At 44.6% G+C, this 16,493-nt stretch overlaps 1 protein-coding gene and 1 pseudogene across 1 annotated transcript in view; both read right to left on the bottom strand.

Annotated features, from left to right (window-relative positions):
* Positions 1 to 4,244: 4,244 nt before the first annotated feature.
* Positions 4,245 to 16,493, bottom strand: part of PSMF1 (proteasome inhibitor subunit 1) — a 42,362-nt gene continuing 30,113 nt past the window's right edge. Inside the window, exons 5-7 of the mRNA XM_001112708.5 lie at positions 8,656 to 8,709; positions 7,375 to 7,533; positions 4,245 to 6,819 (exon numbers count right to left, since the gene is read on the bottom strand). Coding sequence (XP_001112708.2) covers positions 6,768 to 6,819; positions 7,375 to 7,533; positions 8,656 to 8,709 — 265 coding nt within the window. The 3' untranslated portion in view covers positions 4,245 to 6,767. The remainder of the gene's footprint in view (positions 6,820 to 7,374; positions 7,534 to 8,655; positions 8,710 to 16,493) is intronic.
* Positions 9,999 to 11,401, bottom strand: LOC107000444 (actin, cytoplasmic 2 pseudogene; annotated as a pseudogene).

Raw genomic sequence — 16,493 nt, forward strand, 5'->3', positions numbered from 1 at the left:
TGGGCCCAAGATGTTGAGATAAGAAAGGAGTATTTGATAGATGTCAGCTGGATAAAAAGAAAACACTTCATGTTTGTACACTGCAATGAACCAGTTACTTATTACACACATTAAGTCACCCAATTTTTAAACAATAGTGTTCTCTCTGTGCCAAGCCCTCATCTATGTCTTTACATGTACTGGATCACTTAAAACTCACAACAATCCTATAGAGGGGTCCTATCACTACCTCCATTTGACATATGAGGATGCTTTGGCATAGCCAGATTAAGTGACTTGCCGAAGGTCACACCACTGGTAAAGAACAGAGTCAAAACTCAAATTTAATAGCTGCCATCATGCATCTTTCAAATTTAATAAAATGCAGCCAGTCAGAGCACATTTGTGGGCAAACCTGGGCTATCAGCTGTCACTTTGATGCCCATGGTTTACATGTAAATTGGGAAGCTCTGTGGGGAAGAGGAGGAGGGCAGGTTAGGGGAGCACTGAACTCAGTCCAGCCCATGGCCCACTTAGTCATGGACTCTCACAGGCAGGATCTTGGGGAGGTGGGTCCATCCTTATCTACATTTTACAGATGGGGAAAGCCAAACTTGTCCAAGGCCACCATGGCTGAGGGCCCCTGGGCCATCCTTCTCTTCATAGGCTTCTCACTTGAATTTCTGTCCTGAGAACCAAGAAACCTAGATGATGGAACTGCTCCCACGCTTCCTTCTGAAGGAGGAGAGGGCAGGGCTCTGTATTGGGTGGCAAGAAACCTAGGTCCAGACCCCCCCCTCTCAGGATGCCTGCCTGTCCCCAGGAGTGGGCCATCCTGGGTGAGGAAGCAGCAGACACTGTCCTGACCTAGCTCCAAACGCCTCCTCCAGCGCCTTTAGGGAGGCTGGCCGCTGACCAGGGTGCTGAACCTGTATGGCACCTTCCTCTTCTCAGCCTAGCTGCGGGAACTGGGACGGGGAAAGAAGGGGTCCCTCATATTTTTGTCACTCAGGGACCTCCATGACTGAATTGGGCAGTGCTCACTGGAAATGCCTTGGACTTGGAGCCACAATTTGTGGTCTGTGTGACCTTGGGAAAGTCACTCAACAGCTGTGGACCTGCTTTTTCACTTGTCAATAGGGAAGAGTAGCTGCCGTCCTACTGAACTCAGAAGGCTGAGGTGAGCAGCACATGGGGCCAGGTGACAGAGCCCTGCGCAGAGTCTGAGCCCATTCCTGTGGCCCAGGGAAGCCTCTTAGGAGCTCCCCGTCACATATGGGCTTCTTGAGCCTGTTTCTTCCTCTGTGGAATGAAGGTTGTGCAGGTGGTTTCAGATGCTCCTCCTAACCACGTGCTCTGGGCACTGTGGCTGCAGGTGGAAGTACTCAGGAGCATAAGGCACGCTGTGCAAACAGGACTGACTGAGGAGCCTTAAGACCATCCTGGGGATTATGAAGAACACAAGTCCTGACGTGGTTTCCCAGCTTCTGGAATGGGTTTTGCCCAGGGACCCATGCACCTCACCTAGAGAGGATGTGAGGTCTGGGTACAGCAGTTCTACTGAAAAGAGCACTGACATGGGTTCCAATCATGATTCTGCCACCCCAGGGGGTATGTGCAGCATCTCAACTATGCCACTAGCTGTTGTTTACCTTGGGGTTGTCAGGGGTACTACATGCGATGAGGAGAAGCCTAGCACACTGTGTGCACCAGATAAATGCTTATTTCCTGCACCGGGGGATATTCCAAGGTTCCTCTCTTGTCCTTGAGTCCCACCCTTATCTACCCATATGACTTCAGTAACAATTGCAGCAAGCACCCACCGAGCCCCAACTCTCTGTTAATAAGACACATTATTTGGTTGGATCTTGCAAGAATCCTGCAGATAGGAGTGATGCTCACTTTGCAGATGAGGATGGCCACACACTGACAAAGGGAAGGCTGTGAGTAACCCATGCTTGACAGAGTCTGAGACTCCTGCTTGACCTTGAGCAAATTACTGGACCTTTCCAATCCTTTCTTTTTCTGGTATAGGAAATGGGGATAACACCTCATTATGGTTATGATTTGAAGATATAATGTATGCTATAAAGGTGCTGAATTTTAAAAGATACATGAAACACATTTGAGTGACCCATGGGGGCAAAGGAATGGAGTGGATCCTGGGGGCAAAATCAATGAAAACTTCAAATCAGAGTTCTAATGTGCCATTAACCAAGAGGACTGACTGACTCAATTCTTTGTACTTGATATTCATGTAAAGGAAAAAGACAGTACATGTGAGCTTCTCACACTTTAAGTGTACACAAATCTCATGGAGAACTGTTTGCGTCAGCAGCATCCTCTCACTACCTTGTCCCTCTAAACCCATGGTGACTCTCACAACACTCACCTTAGGTGGCTCATCTGGAGCGCAGCTGTTCAAATGGCCATCCAGTGTCCTCTACTGCACTGCACCGTCAGCCTCATGCTCCTCTAAGCAGGGGCTGGGCCTTCCACTTTGCGCCTCCCACAGGCACTGCCACTTGTGCGGTGTTCAAATCTCCTGTTATTGTTGCTGGGTCTGTCCTCAGTCAGCTAGGCCCTGCCACCCCTCCCTGCCTACCATCCTACCTGCCATACTTGCCTTTTGACCCACCCTCCAGGACAGATTCAGGACCAAGCATGGCTGCAGTGACTTGGTGCATGTGTCCTCGGGTTAATGCAGTGACGCATTAGTCCTGGGGCTCAGCTGCAGTAAACAGAAATTTACCTTTTGTAACCAAAAAGATTATGGTCCAGAGAGCAACAGGATCACATCTTCATTGCTACAATCTGGGAATTAGGAACTCCAGAGCCACACAGCAGCTGCCTATATCTGTGCCTTGTGGTATCCCAAGGGCAATAAAGGGCTGGGGACTTGGATGTCTGTCTTTGAGTATCTCCTTTGGTACAAAAAGTCAATAGTGGTTTATACACATACAAGTTTTATGACAGAAACAGCTGGGGATACACATGTGGGGAATCTTCCCTTGCCCTGGTGGAGCCTTATTGGAAATGTACAGAAGTAGACAAATTTAGGTGACAAAGAATACAAACTGCTCCACAGATTCTAATTTTCTCCTGTGAAGAGAGCAATGGATCATTAACAGAATGTTATTAACGACAGTAGAAAGGGAGGCCATAGGAGAAACAAGGTTCCAAAGAGTGAGGCTGTGTGGAACTTGCTACCTATTTTCTAACTACATGTCAACAACTAATGACCATCCAGCACAGGCACACCACCTCCACTGTGAGCACAATACATTCTCGGAGCTTCGGTCTCGAGAGACGCATGACTTCACAATGAAGGCTGACAGGCGCTTATGACTTAGGAGACAAATGCAGTAAGAAACACAGCTAACTCTTAAGAATTGGGGAAGAGACAAGCCAAGGAAGAGAAGGTGAGATGTAGGGGATGCTGGTACATCATAGAAATGGTCCGAGATGGTCTATAGCACTTCACCACCAAAAGACAATTTAGAACTAGATCTTTATTCTACTTGTAATTTACTGGATAAACAAAGAAATTTCAAACCAAACCAAAGTGATGATGTGAATCTCATTAGACCTGAAAAGGTCATGAGAACTTTCTCTAGAGACAGAACCTGCCCTGTATCACATCCAGCCCAGAACCATCCCCAAAAGTCTAATCAACTCCTCTGCAGCTCACCAGCCATGTTCATCCCAAGGTGGTGATGATCAAAACCATAGACTGCTCCCCAAGGGGGACTGACTCTGGTCTCTGCCTTGCGTGGTGTAGGTCAAAATTCTTTTTTAAAAAATGGAAGAGAAAACCACAATAAGATGCCACTTCACACTAACTAGGATGGCCATAAGCATGAAAAATAACAAGTGTTGGTGAGGATGTGGAGAAACTGGAAGCCTCATAAATTACCAGTGAAAATGTAAAATGGTACAGCTTCCATGGAAAACTGTCTGGCAATTCCTCACAAAGTAGAATATAGAGCTACCATGTGAATCAGCAATTCCACTCCTTGGTATATACCCAAATGAACTGAAAACATCTGAAACTCAAACAACTGAAAACTCAAAAACTGGTACACAAATGTTCTTGGCTGCATTACTCATAATAGCCTTTTTGTAGAAACAACCCAACTGTCCATCAACTGATAAAAGCATAAGCAAAATGTGATATATCCATACCATGGATACATGCTACAGCATAAATGAATCCTGAAAACATCACATGAAATGAAAGAAGCCAGACACAAAAGGCCATAATATTGAGTGATTCCATTTATGAGAACTGTCCAGAAAAAACAAAAAAAGTCTTTAGAGATAGATGTTAGTGGTTGCCTGGGGCTGGGAGCAAGGTAATGGGGAGTCATGCCAATGGGTGTGTGGTTTCTTTCTGAGGTGGTGAAAATGTTCTGGAATTAGAAATGGTGGTGGATGTGCAACACTGTGAACACACTAAATCCACTGAATTGTATACTTTAAACAGGTATGTAAATTATGGGTCTGTAAATTATATCTCAATAAAGCTGTTATTAAAAAAAGGAGGAACAGGTCACTTAGTGATGTTTATTGTTAAGGCTCCAATCTTTTGGGTTCTACAAAATATACACCTGAAACGTTCCAACCTCCTGCTTGATGATTACTCATGACTGGAAGGAGGGAAGTGGCCCAGACCAAAATAAGCACCATCAGCTTGACCAGGAAGTTCCTAAAGGCTCTATTCACTTCCTCCCATAGAACACCAAAGAAAATGACTCTGTTTCTCAGTGTCCTTGATGCAAGGAAACTCACAGAAAATGGCTGATTCTGCAGATGAATCACAATTTTCTGTTTTCAGAAAACAGAATTTTGTATATGACTATCTTTTCGACCTTTGCTACTAGAAAATCTAAGTGGCAAATTTATTGTTTAAATTTTATCTTTTCCTCACATCAAGATCCTAAAAGTTATCTACCTTCCCCGCTTCTGTCTGATGGTCTTTATCATCCTTTAAATACTTCCTTTTATAATAAAGGATGTTTTTATGAGCAAACTGCTCTAAGTCCTTTTGGTTGCAAGTATGCTCCAATTCCAAAACAAAAACTAACATTCCTCCCATTTGCCAGCTCTCAAAGGTTATGAGTAATGATTAAATCTGCACCTCTGCCTGATCTCTGGGTCTTTCTTCGAAGCAGAGATGTTCTAAAGGTTTCAAGGTGGTTGGCTTCCCTGTCTCTGGGGTCTTTTACTAAATCACTGCTTGCCATGGGGACTGACAGAAGTACCCAGGTTGTTGCGCAGGACAGCCTCCCCACCCAGGCCCAGCGTCCATCTGAGACTGACCCTGGGCCTAGGCATCGATTTAGTTTTCATCTACCTGTTCTCAGGCTAAGAAGATATGCAATCTGAGGCTGCAGAAAACAGCCCAGCAGATACCTCAGAAGAGCTACAGTAGCTTGTTTACCTACAGGTAAATAATAGGTCCTAATTTAGGGGAAGGAATCCAAGGAGCTGAGAAATGAAAGGACCCACATATGGTTGAAATGCTAGCTGCAGAGCGGAAGTGACTACCGCCTTGATCTCGTGCCTCTTAGCCTGGTGCTCTATCGTGCTCTTTCCACTCCAGAACAGGGCTCATCACTGCCCGCGTCTGTCAGGCCTCGGGCTGAAAAGGATCCGGAGAACACCAAAGGTCAGGTGGGCCAGGACACAAGGCACAGGACTCCCTGCTCCTCCCGAAGTTCAACACCATACTCAGATGTAGTCCATGCTCCTGTGCTCGGTCTGGGCCCCATGGGGTCCAAAAACCACAGTTAGGCAAGAACCACACAAGGTTCAAGGGAAGTACGGCCTTGAACCATCATTCTTTTCCCCTGCCCCAGTTTACAGGGGTTACCAAACACAGAATGAGACATTAAAATGCTTTAGAGCAGGAAAGCCACCTTCAATTTCACAGGGTTGGCACAAGGCCCTAAGAGGAGAAGGGACTTGCTTAGGGTCAGTCACTAAGTTACTGGCAAAAATAAGATTAGCCTTCAGGTCTGCTCTGTTTTTTTCCTTGGCTTTTTGACTACTGCTGCCCATGCATAGATGGACCTACAAAACTGGCCCAGACAGGAAGAGCTGGAGGATTTTGCCTCATCAGAATGATGTAGTCTTTCCACAATGTTCCTGCCCTTGTGAAAGTCATCCTTGTGGCCTATGGGATTCCAGTCACTCACTTCCATTCATGCAGCCAGATCGGGACCCATCTTAGTGATGTCAGGAGCAATGGCAATTAATGAACGGAAGGTGCCTGAGAAGCAAGAATGGGCCCTGGGCAGGAAAAAGAGTCATTCAGCCCTACAGAAACTCAAACTCTAAAGTCTCATAAATGGAAGGAGCTATGCATTAATGTAAAAAGAAAAGTGGGAAGCCGGCAACATGAATTCTGTATTGACATTTGGTTCTTAATAATAACATCCAAAATGCATTCTGTTCTTATAGCACTGCATCTGGTCGAGGATATATGTTGCTGAAGGTTGCCGGAGTCTCCCTTGGGAAGTGGGGAGGAGTTGGTGGTGAAAGGGGAGGAGCTGGTGGTGAAAGAGACACACTGATTTCTCTTTGGGAGCTATCCGCAGCTAGGTGGAGAGCTGCAGCAGGTGTCTTGGCTCTGATAAGGGGTGGGGAGGCTATCCCAGCCGGCCTGCAAACATATGAGCAGAATCCCTTGCCCCCAGCCCGCAAGAACATGGTTGCTGATGGGGACAGCAGTGGCAGCTCCAGGAGAGTGGAGGGAAGCCTGGGATGTTACATTCTTGAGGCCTTCACAGGTACATGTCATCGTAGCCCGGCGGGGGGAGATGGTCTGGGTTAGGTCTGGAATGGAAAGAGGGGCTGATGAGTTGGAGTGATGGAGAGACCAGGGGGACATGGGCAGACGTGACCCTGCACTGAGGGGACCTGCCCTTCAAAATGATGTGGTGGTGTGAGGAATTTAAAAACATGCACTCAAGAGCCAGACAGCCTGGGTTTGAATCCTGACTCCCCCACTTGGTATAAGCTACCTAATCTTTCAGGGTCTCACTTTCTGTATCTATAAAATGTAGACACCACTATCTACCCAAGACTGCTGAAGAAAGGATCCAATGAGTTTCTGACATATACTTAACTTTCAAGAACTGTTAGTTCCTCCTCCTACTTTGAGTCCTCCCCAGAGGGGAGCTGGGGAAAGAGAGGCACTGAGGGATAGGGAGCTCCTAGAAGGCTCCAGGGAGACATCAGGCAGGGCCCTGGAGGAGGCTCCACTCTCCTGGCAGCAACAGGTGAAGGCAGCGGCAACTGTGTGCCTGGGGCTAGAAACCTTCGTTGCTGCCACACTGAGCCAAGCTGCCATTAGGTCCTACTTCTCAGCATACCTGAGTGACTACCTACCCAGGTGGGCTGGTCCCAATGGGTCCGAAGGGGTCAAAGCGAGCTCCTGGGGGCACAGCGCCTGGAGGAAGCCGGTTCGGGAGGCCTGAGGAAGGGTCAATAAGTGCTCTTGGGAAGCCAGATCTCAGGGGATCCACAATCATGCCACCTCTCCGATGCCTAAGGCAAGAAGAAAAGTTGGGTAAGCAGGTGTGGCAAGGACTGCCCTTGGAGAACAGGTGAGGGAGGTGAGAATGGACCAAGAATGGCTGGGTTGTCTAATGTGGATGGCCCAAGCAGACATGTGGATGGCTGCCTGAGAGCCAGCAAAAAGTGGGCAAGGGCAAGAACACAAAGCCTATACGAAGAGCATACTTCACAGCTGAGTACTTTTGGCTCTGCAGGGGTTGGTTCTTCTGCACAGTGCTTTTGGTTCTGTAGGGCTCCTCAAAATTGAGATCCCTGCCTTATCCTATACCCAAGAGGGCCAACTTGATCAAGACCAAGAGCCAGAACTTGCCAAGGTCAACTTCAATGCACTCACAAGGTTCTGCAGGGTGCTACTCTAGGTTTAAGGACTAATAATAGCATTGAGAAAATTCGTGATGTTGGTTTTTTTTGCTCTTTCCCTTAAGGGCCTCAGGGCAATTTCTGACTGCCTGTAGATTGCCTAAGTCTGGCTCCTGACAGCATCTGTCCCTCATGGAGTTCCATGGACCTGACCTCATGTGCTCAAACTAGGATGAATGAGCTGATGGTTCCCCAAATTTTGAGGTCACTGCTTAGTTATATCCCCACTGTCTAGGAATGAGATGCTGAAGTTGGGGTCACTTTGCGGCAGAGGTTAAGATCTAGTTGGAATCATTCAGGGAAGAGAGTGGAGAGCAGAGGCTATAGTAACTTTGTTGGATGCATGATAAGAACCGTCCAGAGTCTAATGGGGCTCAGAGGCTCCCTTTATCAAGTGGGGTAATCTCTGAATAGCCCTGAGCTGCCCTAAGGCCCACCATCTGCTCTTCACTATACAGTTGATAAACTAGGGTGGGCAGGGGGACCGGGAAATGGCAGAAGAGCTGCCTGCTGGGCTTGCTCACCTCCCTGCCAACACTCAGCGCTCTCCTGCACTGCTCTAGCTGAGGAGGGACAGCGCATGTGGCAGTGCTTTCTCAGCCGCTCAGCAACAACTCCCTCCTCCACCCCAAAGGAAGAGACTGACTGAAAACTCTAAAATTAGAAGATGAACTGGGGCTGAAAAGCCATAAAAGCAAGTTGTGTCGCTGCCACCTCCCCAGCAGTACTTACCCAAAAGGGTCTAAGTCTTCTCCCCCGACAGCAAATGGGCCCAGGGGATCACACCTGAAACAAACAAGAGACAATTACTGCCAAGTCCCAGAGCAGCCAGGCACCTGATACATGTGGGATCACAAACACACTTGCAGGCATGGCAAACCCCTGCATGAGACCATAACACAAGGGATATTTCAGGGTGGTCCTTGGCTCAGATGAACAATAATCCTACAATGACAATTATGTAAGAAGGGCGGAACACAAACCTAAAAACATAGATTAAAATATTAAATATTAATATTTTAAAATAGTAATATTGGTAACCTCCATATAAATTTTATTCACATCTTTCTCAGTTTCTTCAACTCTGTATAATGAACCAAGAAGTTTTACATCAGAAAAATATTATTCTTAAACCCAAAACCAAAATCCCAAAGCTAAGATTCAGACAGAAGCTTCCAAAGTAGAGACAGATGTATGGAGTCACATATAGCTAGAACAGTGCTTCTCAACCTTTTTGTCAATATAGCCCCTGTATACAATTTTAGTACTATAGATGTACTGTGTATCTGTTTATGCATTGTACCTGAAGGAGGGCCACAAACCACTGTAATCTCTAGGACTGCCCCTGACCCCAACAGCCGATTTCTGCCTTCATGGAGAATGCATGAGCTAGAAAGCACATAAATGACTGCATGCTTTCTGGAGAGTAATTCCATATTATCTCTGTAATATATATAGATATAGATAGACATAAAAATACATAGTCCTTCAGAAGTTTTATATGTCTTTTTTTTTTTTTAAATGGCAGCACTTTTATTTTTTCTTACACAATGATGTGCTGCTAGGCCTAACGTTCTCACATAACAGTAAAAAAAACAAAATTTGTTGTCATCTCTTAAAGACTCAAGAATTGCATACAAAAAAAAACCTTACATAAATGAAAAGGATGAATAAATTTACAGGTGTAAATGCAAACCGCTTCCAACTCAAGGCAAGTAACAGCCCATGGTGTTCTGGCAGGAAAACATCAGCTAAGAAAGGAAACTGGGTCCTACAGGCAAGACAGAAATGACAACTGGTTCAGGAGCCCTTGCCAGCCTCTAGAGAAATCCCAGAATACTCAGCCCTGATACATTAATACCCTGCACCAGTGGGAGACTGCCAGCCACGCAGACCCACCAAGCCATGGACTTGTCTTCCACAGGCATGTTCTTCATCTCAGTCATGAAGTGCCCAAACCACATGTGCTAAGGGTTGAAATCAGAGACATGAACAGAGTATTAAACAAATACCAAGAGAACAGTTAACTTGAATACAAGGTCAAAATTAGCAACAAGTTCTACAATTCACTGCTGATCAAGCTTCAAGGACAAATTTCTTTCCAAAAGCTTATTCCAGTTTTGTGAGACTGGCATGAGGTATGTACATTTGTCGGGGCAAATTTATACATCTGAATTACCCTATGCAGGAAATGCTACACATCTGCTTGTAGTCCATTTAGAAGCATTTGCGGTGGACATGGAGGGGCCCAACTCATCATACTCCTGTTTGCTAATTCACATCTGCTGGAAGGTGGACAATGAGGCCAGGATGGAGCTACTGATCCACACGGAGTACCTGCGCTCTAGGAGCGCAATGATCTTGATCTTCCTTGTGCTGGGCACCAGGGCAGTGATCTCTTTCTGCATCCTGTTGGAGATGCCTGGGTACATGGTGGTGCCACCAGCCAGCACTGTGTTGGCGTACAGGTCCTTGTGGATGTCCACATCACACCTTATGATGGAGCTGAAGGTGATCTCACGGATGCTGCAAAATTCCACGCCCAGAAAGAAGGGCTGGAACAACGCCTCCAAATACTGGAACTGCATGTTGCCAATGGTGATCACCTGGCTGTTAGGTAGTTTGTAGCTTTTCTCCAGGGAGGAGGATGACGTGGCAGTGGGCATCTCCTGCTCAAAGTCCAGGGCGACGTAGCACTGCTTCTCCTTGATGTCATGCACGATCTCCCGCTTGGCCGTGCTAGTGAAGCTGTAGTCACACTCTGTGAGAATCTTCATGAGGTGGTCAGGTTCTGGCCAGCCAGGTCCAGACACAGGATGGCGTGGGGAGGGCACAGCCCTCGTAGACAGGCACTGTGTGTGACTCCATCTCCAGAATCCATGATAATGCCAGTAGTGCGCCCAGAGGCATAGAAGTATGGCCTGGACTGCCACGTACATGTCCAGGGTATTGAAGGTCTCAAACATGATCTGAGCCATCTTCCCTCTGTTGGCCTTGGGGTTTAGGGGGCCCTCGGTCAGCAGCACCGGGTGCTCCTCCAGGAACACACGCAGCTTGCTGTAGCCAGTGTGATGCCAGATCTTCTCCATGTCTTCCTGGTTGGTGACGATCCTGTGCTCGATGGGGTACTTCAGCGTCAGGATGCTGTGCTTGCTCTGGGCCTTGTCGCCCAGGTAGAAGTCCTTCTGGCCCATCCCCACCATCATGCCCTGGTGTTGGGGGCACCTGACGGTGGAGGAAAACACGGTTCGAGGGGCGTCATCCCCAGCAAAACCAGCTTTGCACATGCTGGAGCCATTGTCAATGACAAGTATGGCAATCTCTTTTTCCATTGTGATTGGTGGAGGAGCGGGAAGAGCTCCTCCTTCTAGGCGGCAGAGCAGCGGGAAGATGTGGAGCACAGGCTGGCAGTAGTGAGTGAGACCCTCTTATATATCTCTATATTCTTTGATCTGATAATTTTTTGTCGAGGTGTTCATTTTAAATAAAGAATAAAGAATTTAAATTAAAATATATTCACAAAGACATTAATCAAGGAAACTGCAATCAGCTTAAATGGAGGCCAGTTAGGAACATCATGGCAGGTTCCTAAATGTAGCCATAGAAACAATAAAAACCATGTTCTAAGAATGTTTTAAAAACGACGTGGAAAAACGCTCATGCTGTAGTGTTAAGTATTGAGGGGAAATGGGGTTTATCAATAGCCTAGGGAAATTAACTGTGAAAAATGTGTGTATGCAGGGTAGTGGTGGTGGTATGTATAATTACAACTAGAAAGAAGCGTACTGAGAGTGCAAACAGTGACAGTTACTCCTGGGTGGTGAGGTATTTCTTTATACTTTCCTGTTTTTTCTGTAATGGATATGGATATAATACAACAAAAATATTTAGTATTTTGAAAGATGTGCTTTGGAATCTTTGCAGAGCCCTGGCAAGCAATACAAACCTGACAGTTCCGGGGCAGTGGCAGGTTCCTGCCAGACCTTGGGAAAGCCTTATATACAGCAGCTAATCTAAGCTTACAGGTAAGAAGTCATTAATTAGAGAACTGGGAAAAAATCCAAAAGTAGATGCTCCTCCAGTCAGTTCCACCTGATGGGTTGGAATCGCAGAATACTGTGATTTAAATGGACAAGGCCAGGTTTCCTAGGGAAGGAATATTTCCTGACCTAGGTTACTGCTCCCAAGCCACAGTTCATGGAGCTAGCAGTCAAAGTTTCTAGCAGCCTCCAATATCCTGCCCAACTGGAGGCAGACCAGGTGGTGCCAGAGGGCAATGAGCATCTTACCTGACACCATGAAGTGCCCCCCAACAGAGTGGCAAACATAGGGGGCTTCTAGTGGCTGTTAAAATGCTTGAGAATAGAGTCTTGATTGCTCTGAAATATGCAACCATCTCTATTTTTCTCTCTGGACCACGAAATATGGGGAGGAGAGAAGAAACAGAGAACAAGAAAGGTCAGACAGGCAGTTGTAGGTTGGGCACAGTGGCTCATGCCTGTAATCCCAGCACTTTGGGAGGCTGAGGTGGGCAAATCACTTGAGGCCAGGAGTTCGAGACCAGCCTGGCCAGCATGGCAAAACCATGTCTGTAAAGGCCGAGTGCAGTGGTTGACGCCTGTAATCCAAGCATTTTGGGAGGTCGAGGTGGGAGGATTGCGAGTCCAGGAGTTTGAGACTAGCCTGGGCAACACAGTGAGACCCCCATCTCTATTATTAAGGAAAAATAGGTGCTGTATTTCCTAAGTTGTTTTTGCTATTAACATTTTTAATGGCCAATACATACTCAAGAGAAGCAAATTTAAAAAATTTACTTAATTTTCTATTGCAAGCATTGATGATGTTTCTGGGGTATGCATGTGTAACTACAAATAATACTGTACTTAATATCTTTCATGTACATTTTTTTTTCTCTATGTTAGAAAACACAGATATCTTACCTTCTGTCACTCCACTACTATATGATGGGAACAAAGAACTTGTTTCTTTGGTCAACTAATTGAAAGGAGTTGTGCTCAGGAGCCTCAACTGCACCTGACTGAGATGATTAGGTCTTGGTCCTTCAAGTTAATGAGATTTAGATAAGATTTTAGACTGAGTTGATGCAATAATGGGTTAAGACTCTTGGAAACCTCAGGGGAACAAAGATATATTTCACATTTGAGAGGCCAGAGAACAGACTGTGGTAGATGGAATTCAATCCCCTCTCAAGACTCCACAACTCCTAATCCCCAGGACCTATGAATGTGATGAGAAAGCAATCCTGTGATTGTTTTGTTATATGGCACAGTTAACCTCAAAAGGGCACATCATCTCAGTGGGCTAATCTAATAAACAGGAACCCTTAAAAGCACAGAACATGGAATGTGGCAGAAGAATGCCCAAGAAGAGACTCAACACAGCACTGCTGGCTTTGAAGAGGAGGCAGCCACATGAGAAGAAATGCAGAAGGTCTTATGGAACTGAGGGAGAGGGATAGGAACCTTAGTCTTATAACCACAAGGAACTGAATTCTGCCAGTGACCTGAATGAGCCAAGCAAATCCATATTCCTGACCTAGAGAATTATGACATAATAAGTGGGTGCAGTTTAAAGCCACTAAGTTTGTGGCAATTTATGATGCACATATATGCTGCAAACACTTTCCTCACTTTACTGGCCTTACACTTTGAGTTCAGTCAGCTAACAGATGTTACAAAGATACTGTTTTTCTAAGTAATCTAAAAGAATAATGAGACTGACTCCAGCATTGGTAAGGATAGGAAAATGACACTGAAACATAGTGAGAATGTCAATTAACACAACTGTTTAGAAGGGCAACTAAGCAATAAGTATGAAAATCTCTATAAACAGACTTGGTCCTTAATGTAGTAATTCTATAGGAATCTATTCTAAGGAAACATTCAGAGACGTGCTCCAAATGGCATAAAAGTATGTTCATAAAAGTAATGAATCATTAGTTATGGTAGCCCCAAACCAGAAATGACAGGCTAAAAAAAGAACTTGCATCGTCCTTGAGTTTTCTTCCCTTCATTAAGCCAACCCATTGGCAAGTCCTGCCAGGTGTACTTCCAAACAGACCCTAGAGCCACCTGCCTTATATACCACCATCTACCACCGACCACCATTATTTCTTGCCTGGCTGCCTGTGTCAGCTTCTTCTCTGGGTCTGTTTTTACTCTTGTCCCTCTATAATCCATCTCTACAAAGGAGCCAGAGGGTTATTTTGTTTTTTAATGTAAACAATATGAAGTCCCTCCCTTGTAAAACCTGCCCAGTGGCTTCCCATTCTCCTGATCTTGGCCCCATGGGCTACATGCACTGGCCTGTGCTTACCCCATGGTGTCATCTCCTATGTCTCTGCTCCACTGCTGTACTGTGTTCCAACCAGTACTTGGAGCAATCCAAGCCAAGCTCATTTCTTCTGAAACAACTGCCAATATATGTATCAAAAGTGGGAAATACTAAGGGCTGAATCCTGCTCCAATGCTCATGAGATATGTTGCTTTGGGCAAGTCAAGCTCTTGGTGCCTCAGTTTTCTTTTGCACAAAACAGAGATACCAAGAGCATCTACCTCATTCTCTTATGAGGCTTAAAAGAGATTGTTTTACATATACTTTACACTTACTGTAACTGCTCAGCCCACAGTGAAAGCTCAATAAATATTAACCATGTTAACATGTCCACTGTCAGAATATGACTGGGATTCTTCAAGAGAAAAAAAAAAATCTGTGGTTAACCGAGTCCCAACCACGTAACTTTTCAAAACATTGATGGCTCCCATCACCCCATGGATCAAATCCAGCTTCTTAGCACATACTGGCCTTGTGATTTGGTCCTCACATTCATCTTTTCTCCCTTCACATGCTGACATGAGTGAAACAAAAACTCCCCCACTTGTACAAGATGATTTCATAGCCCCATTGGTACCCATCGTTCCCTCTGCATAAAAGTCAATTACCGTCAATACCAAAGAACTTTTATTGGTCCTTTAAAACTTAGCTCATCAGGCATCATCTCTATGAAACCTTTCCTTCTACCCTTCAGATTAATCACTCTTCAATGAGGTTCAGCAGATCTCAGACATACTTCTAAAATTGTTTTAAAAAGATTTATGATCTGGAATGAAAAGGACAATTAGCCCCAATCAACTGTGAGCTCCTTGAAGGCTGGGTCCACACCTCATGACATATTCCCAGTAAGTGGCACATGATGGACTCAAGTTCAAATTCTGGCCTCACCATTTCACAGCTGTGTGACCCAGGGCAAGTTATAACATCTCCAAGCCCTAGCTTTCTCTTGTGTAAAATACAGACAATAGTATCTACTTCACAGGGTTGTTACATATATATTAAATGAGAATGCTTACAAAAGTGTAGTGCCTGTATATTTAGAGTCCAATAAGTAGAATTCAATAATTTACTATTATAACACAACTCTTCCTTCTTACTGTTGTGAGGAAGTTACTCACTGTACATGAACTTCAGCTTCCTTACCTGCAAAATGGGGAGAGCCCTTACCAATCTCATGGAATTGTTGAGGGGATTAAATAAGAGCACAGGGATTAAATGCCCAGCATTTGTCTGGAATCATTGGCACTTAATAAATAAATAGTGGCTATATAAATGTTATTGAACTTTGCTATCCACAGGAAAAAACCAAAGGGATATTATGTGACTCCAAGGGGAAAAGAATGAAAACAAATTTTAAGAATAGAGAATAGTTTCACAAGTAATGAAAAATGAAAATTAAATTATTAAAGTAACATACGTAGAGGACAATCTTCTCAAAATATGGTGCTGGACCAACTGGATAGCAATGTGGAAAAATATAAATCTCACACCACACATAAAAAATATTTTAAATGGATTATAGATCAAATATAAAAGGTAAACCATTAAAGCTTCTAGGAGAAAATATACAAGGATTTCTCCATGACCTTGGCATAGGGCAAAGACTTCTTAAACAAAAATCAAAAGAGTATGAAACAAAGGGAAAGAACTGATAAGCTAGATTACATAAAAATTAAGAATGTTTTAACAATAAAAAAAAAACCCATTAACAGGGTAAAAAGGCAAGCTACAGAGGGGAGGAAGACATTTGTAATGCATTTATTTAATGAAGGACTTAACTTCAGAATATATAAACAATGCCAACAAGTCATAAAAAGACAAGCCAATAGAAAAACGAACAAGAGATTTGATTACCTCTTCACAAAAGATGAAATCCAAATGGCTAGTAAACCTCAAGAAAAAAAAAATTTTAAATGTGGCTCATGGACATTGCTGTGTTGACATTTGCACTGATGGTGCAAAAGCAATAGTGGGTGGAACTGCTGATGCCATAGTATGACTCAAAGCAGTAGCACTAACCTGGCAGTCACTGCATCCTCCCTTACCACTCACTCACCCACATCCAGCTTCACTTTAGAATATACTTGATGAAGAGGTATAGATTGTCAAGTTTTGTAAAATTTCAATATTTGAATATGTCTTTTTAATATTCTGTGTGAAGTGGGAAACGGGCATAAAGCACTTCTTTTTTTTGTTTTTTTGAGACAGGGTTTTGC

The sequence above is a fragment of the Macaca mulatta genome, chromosome 10 (genome assembly GCF_049350105.2).
Source record: "Macaca mulatta isolate MMU2019108-1 chromosome 10, T2T-MMU8v2.0, whole genome shotgun sequence".
NCBI lineage: Eukaryota > Metazoa > Chordata > Mammalia > Primates > Cercopithecidae > Macaca > Macaca mulatta.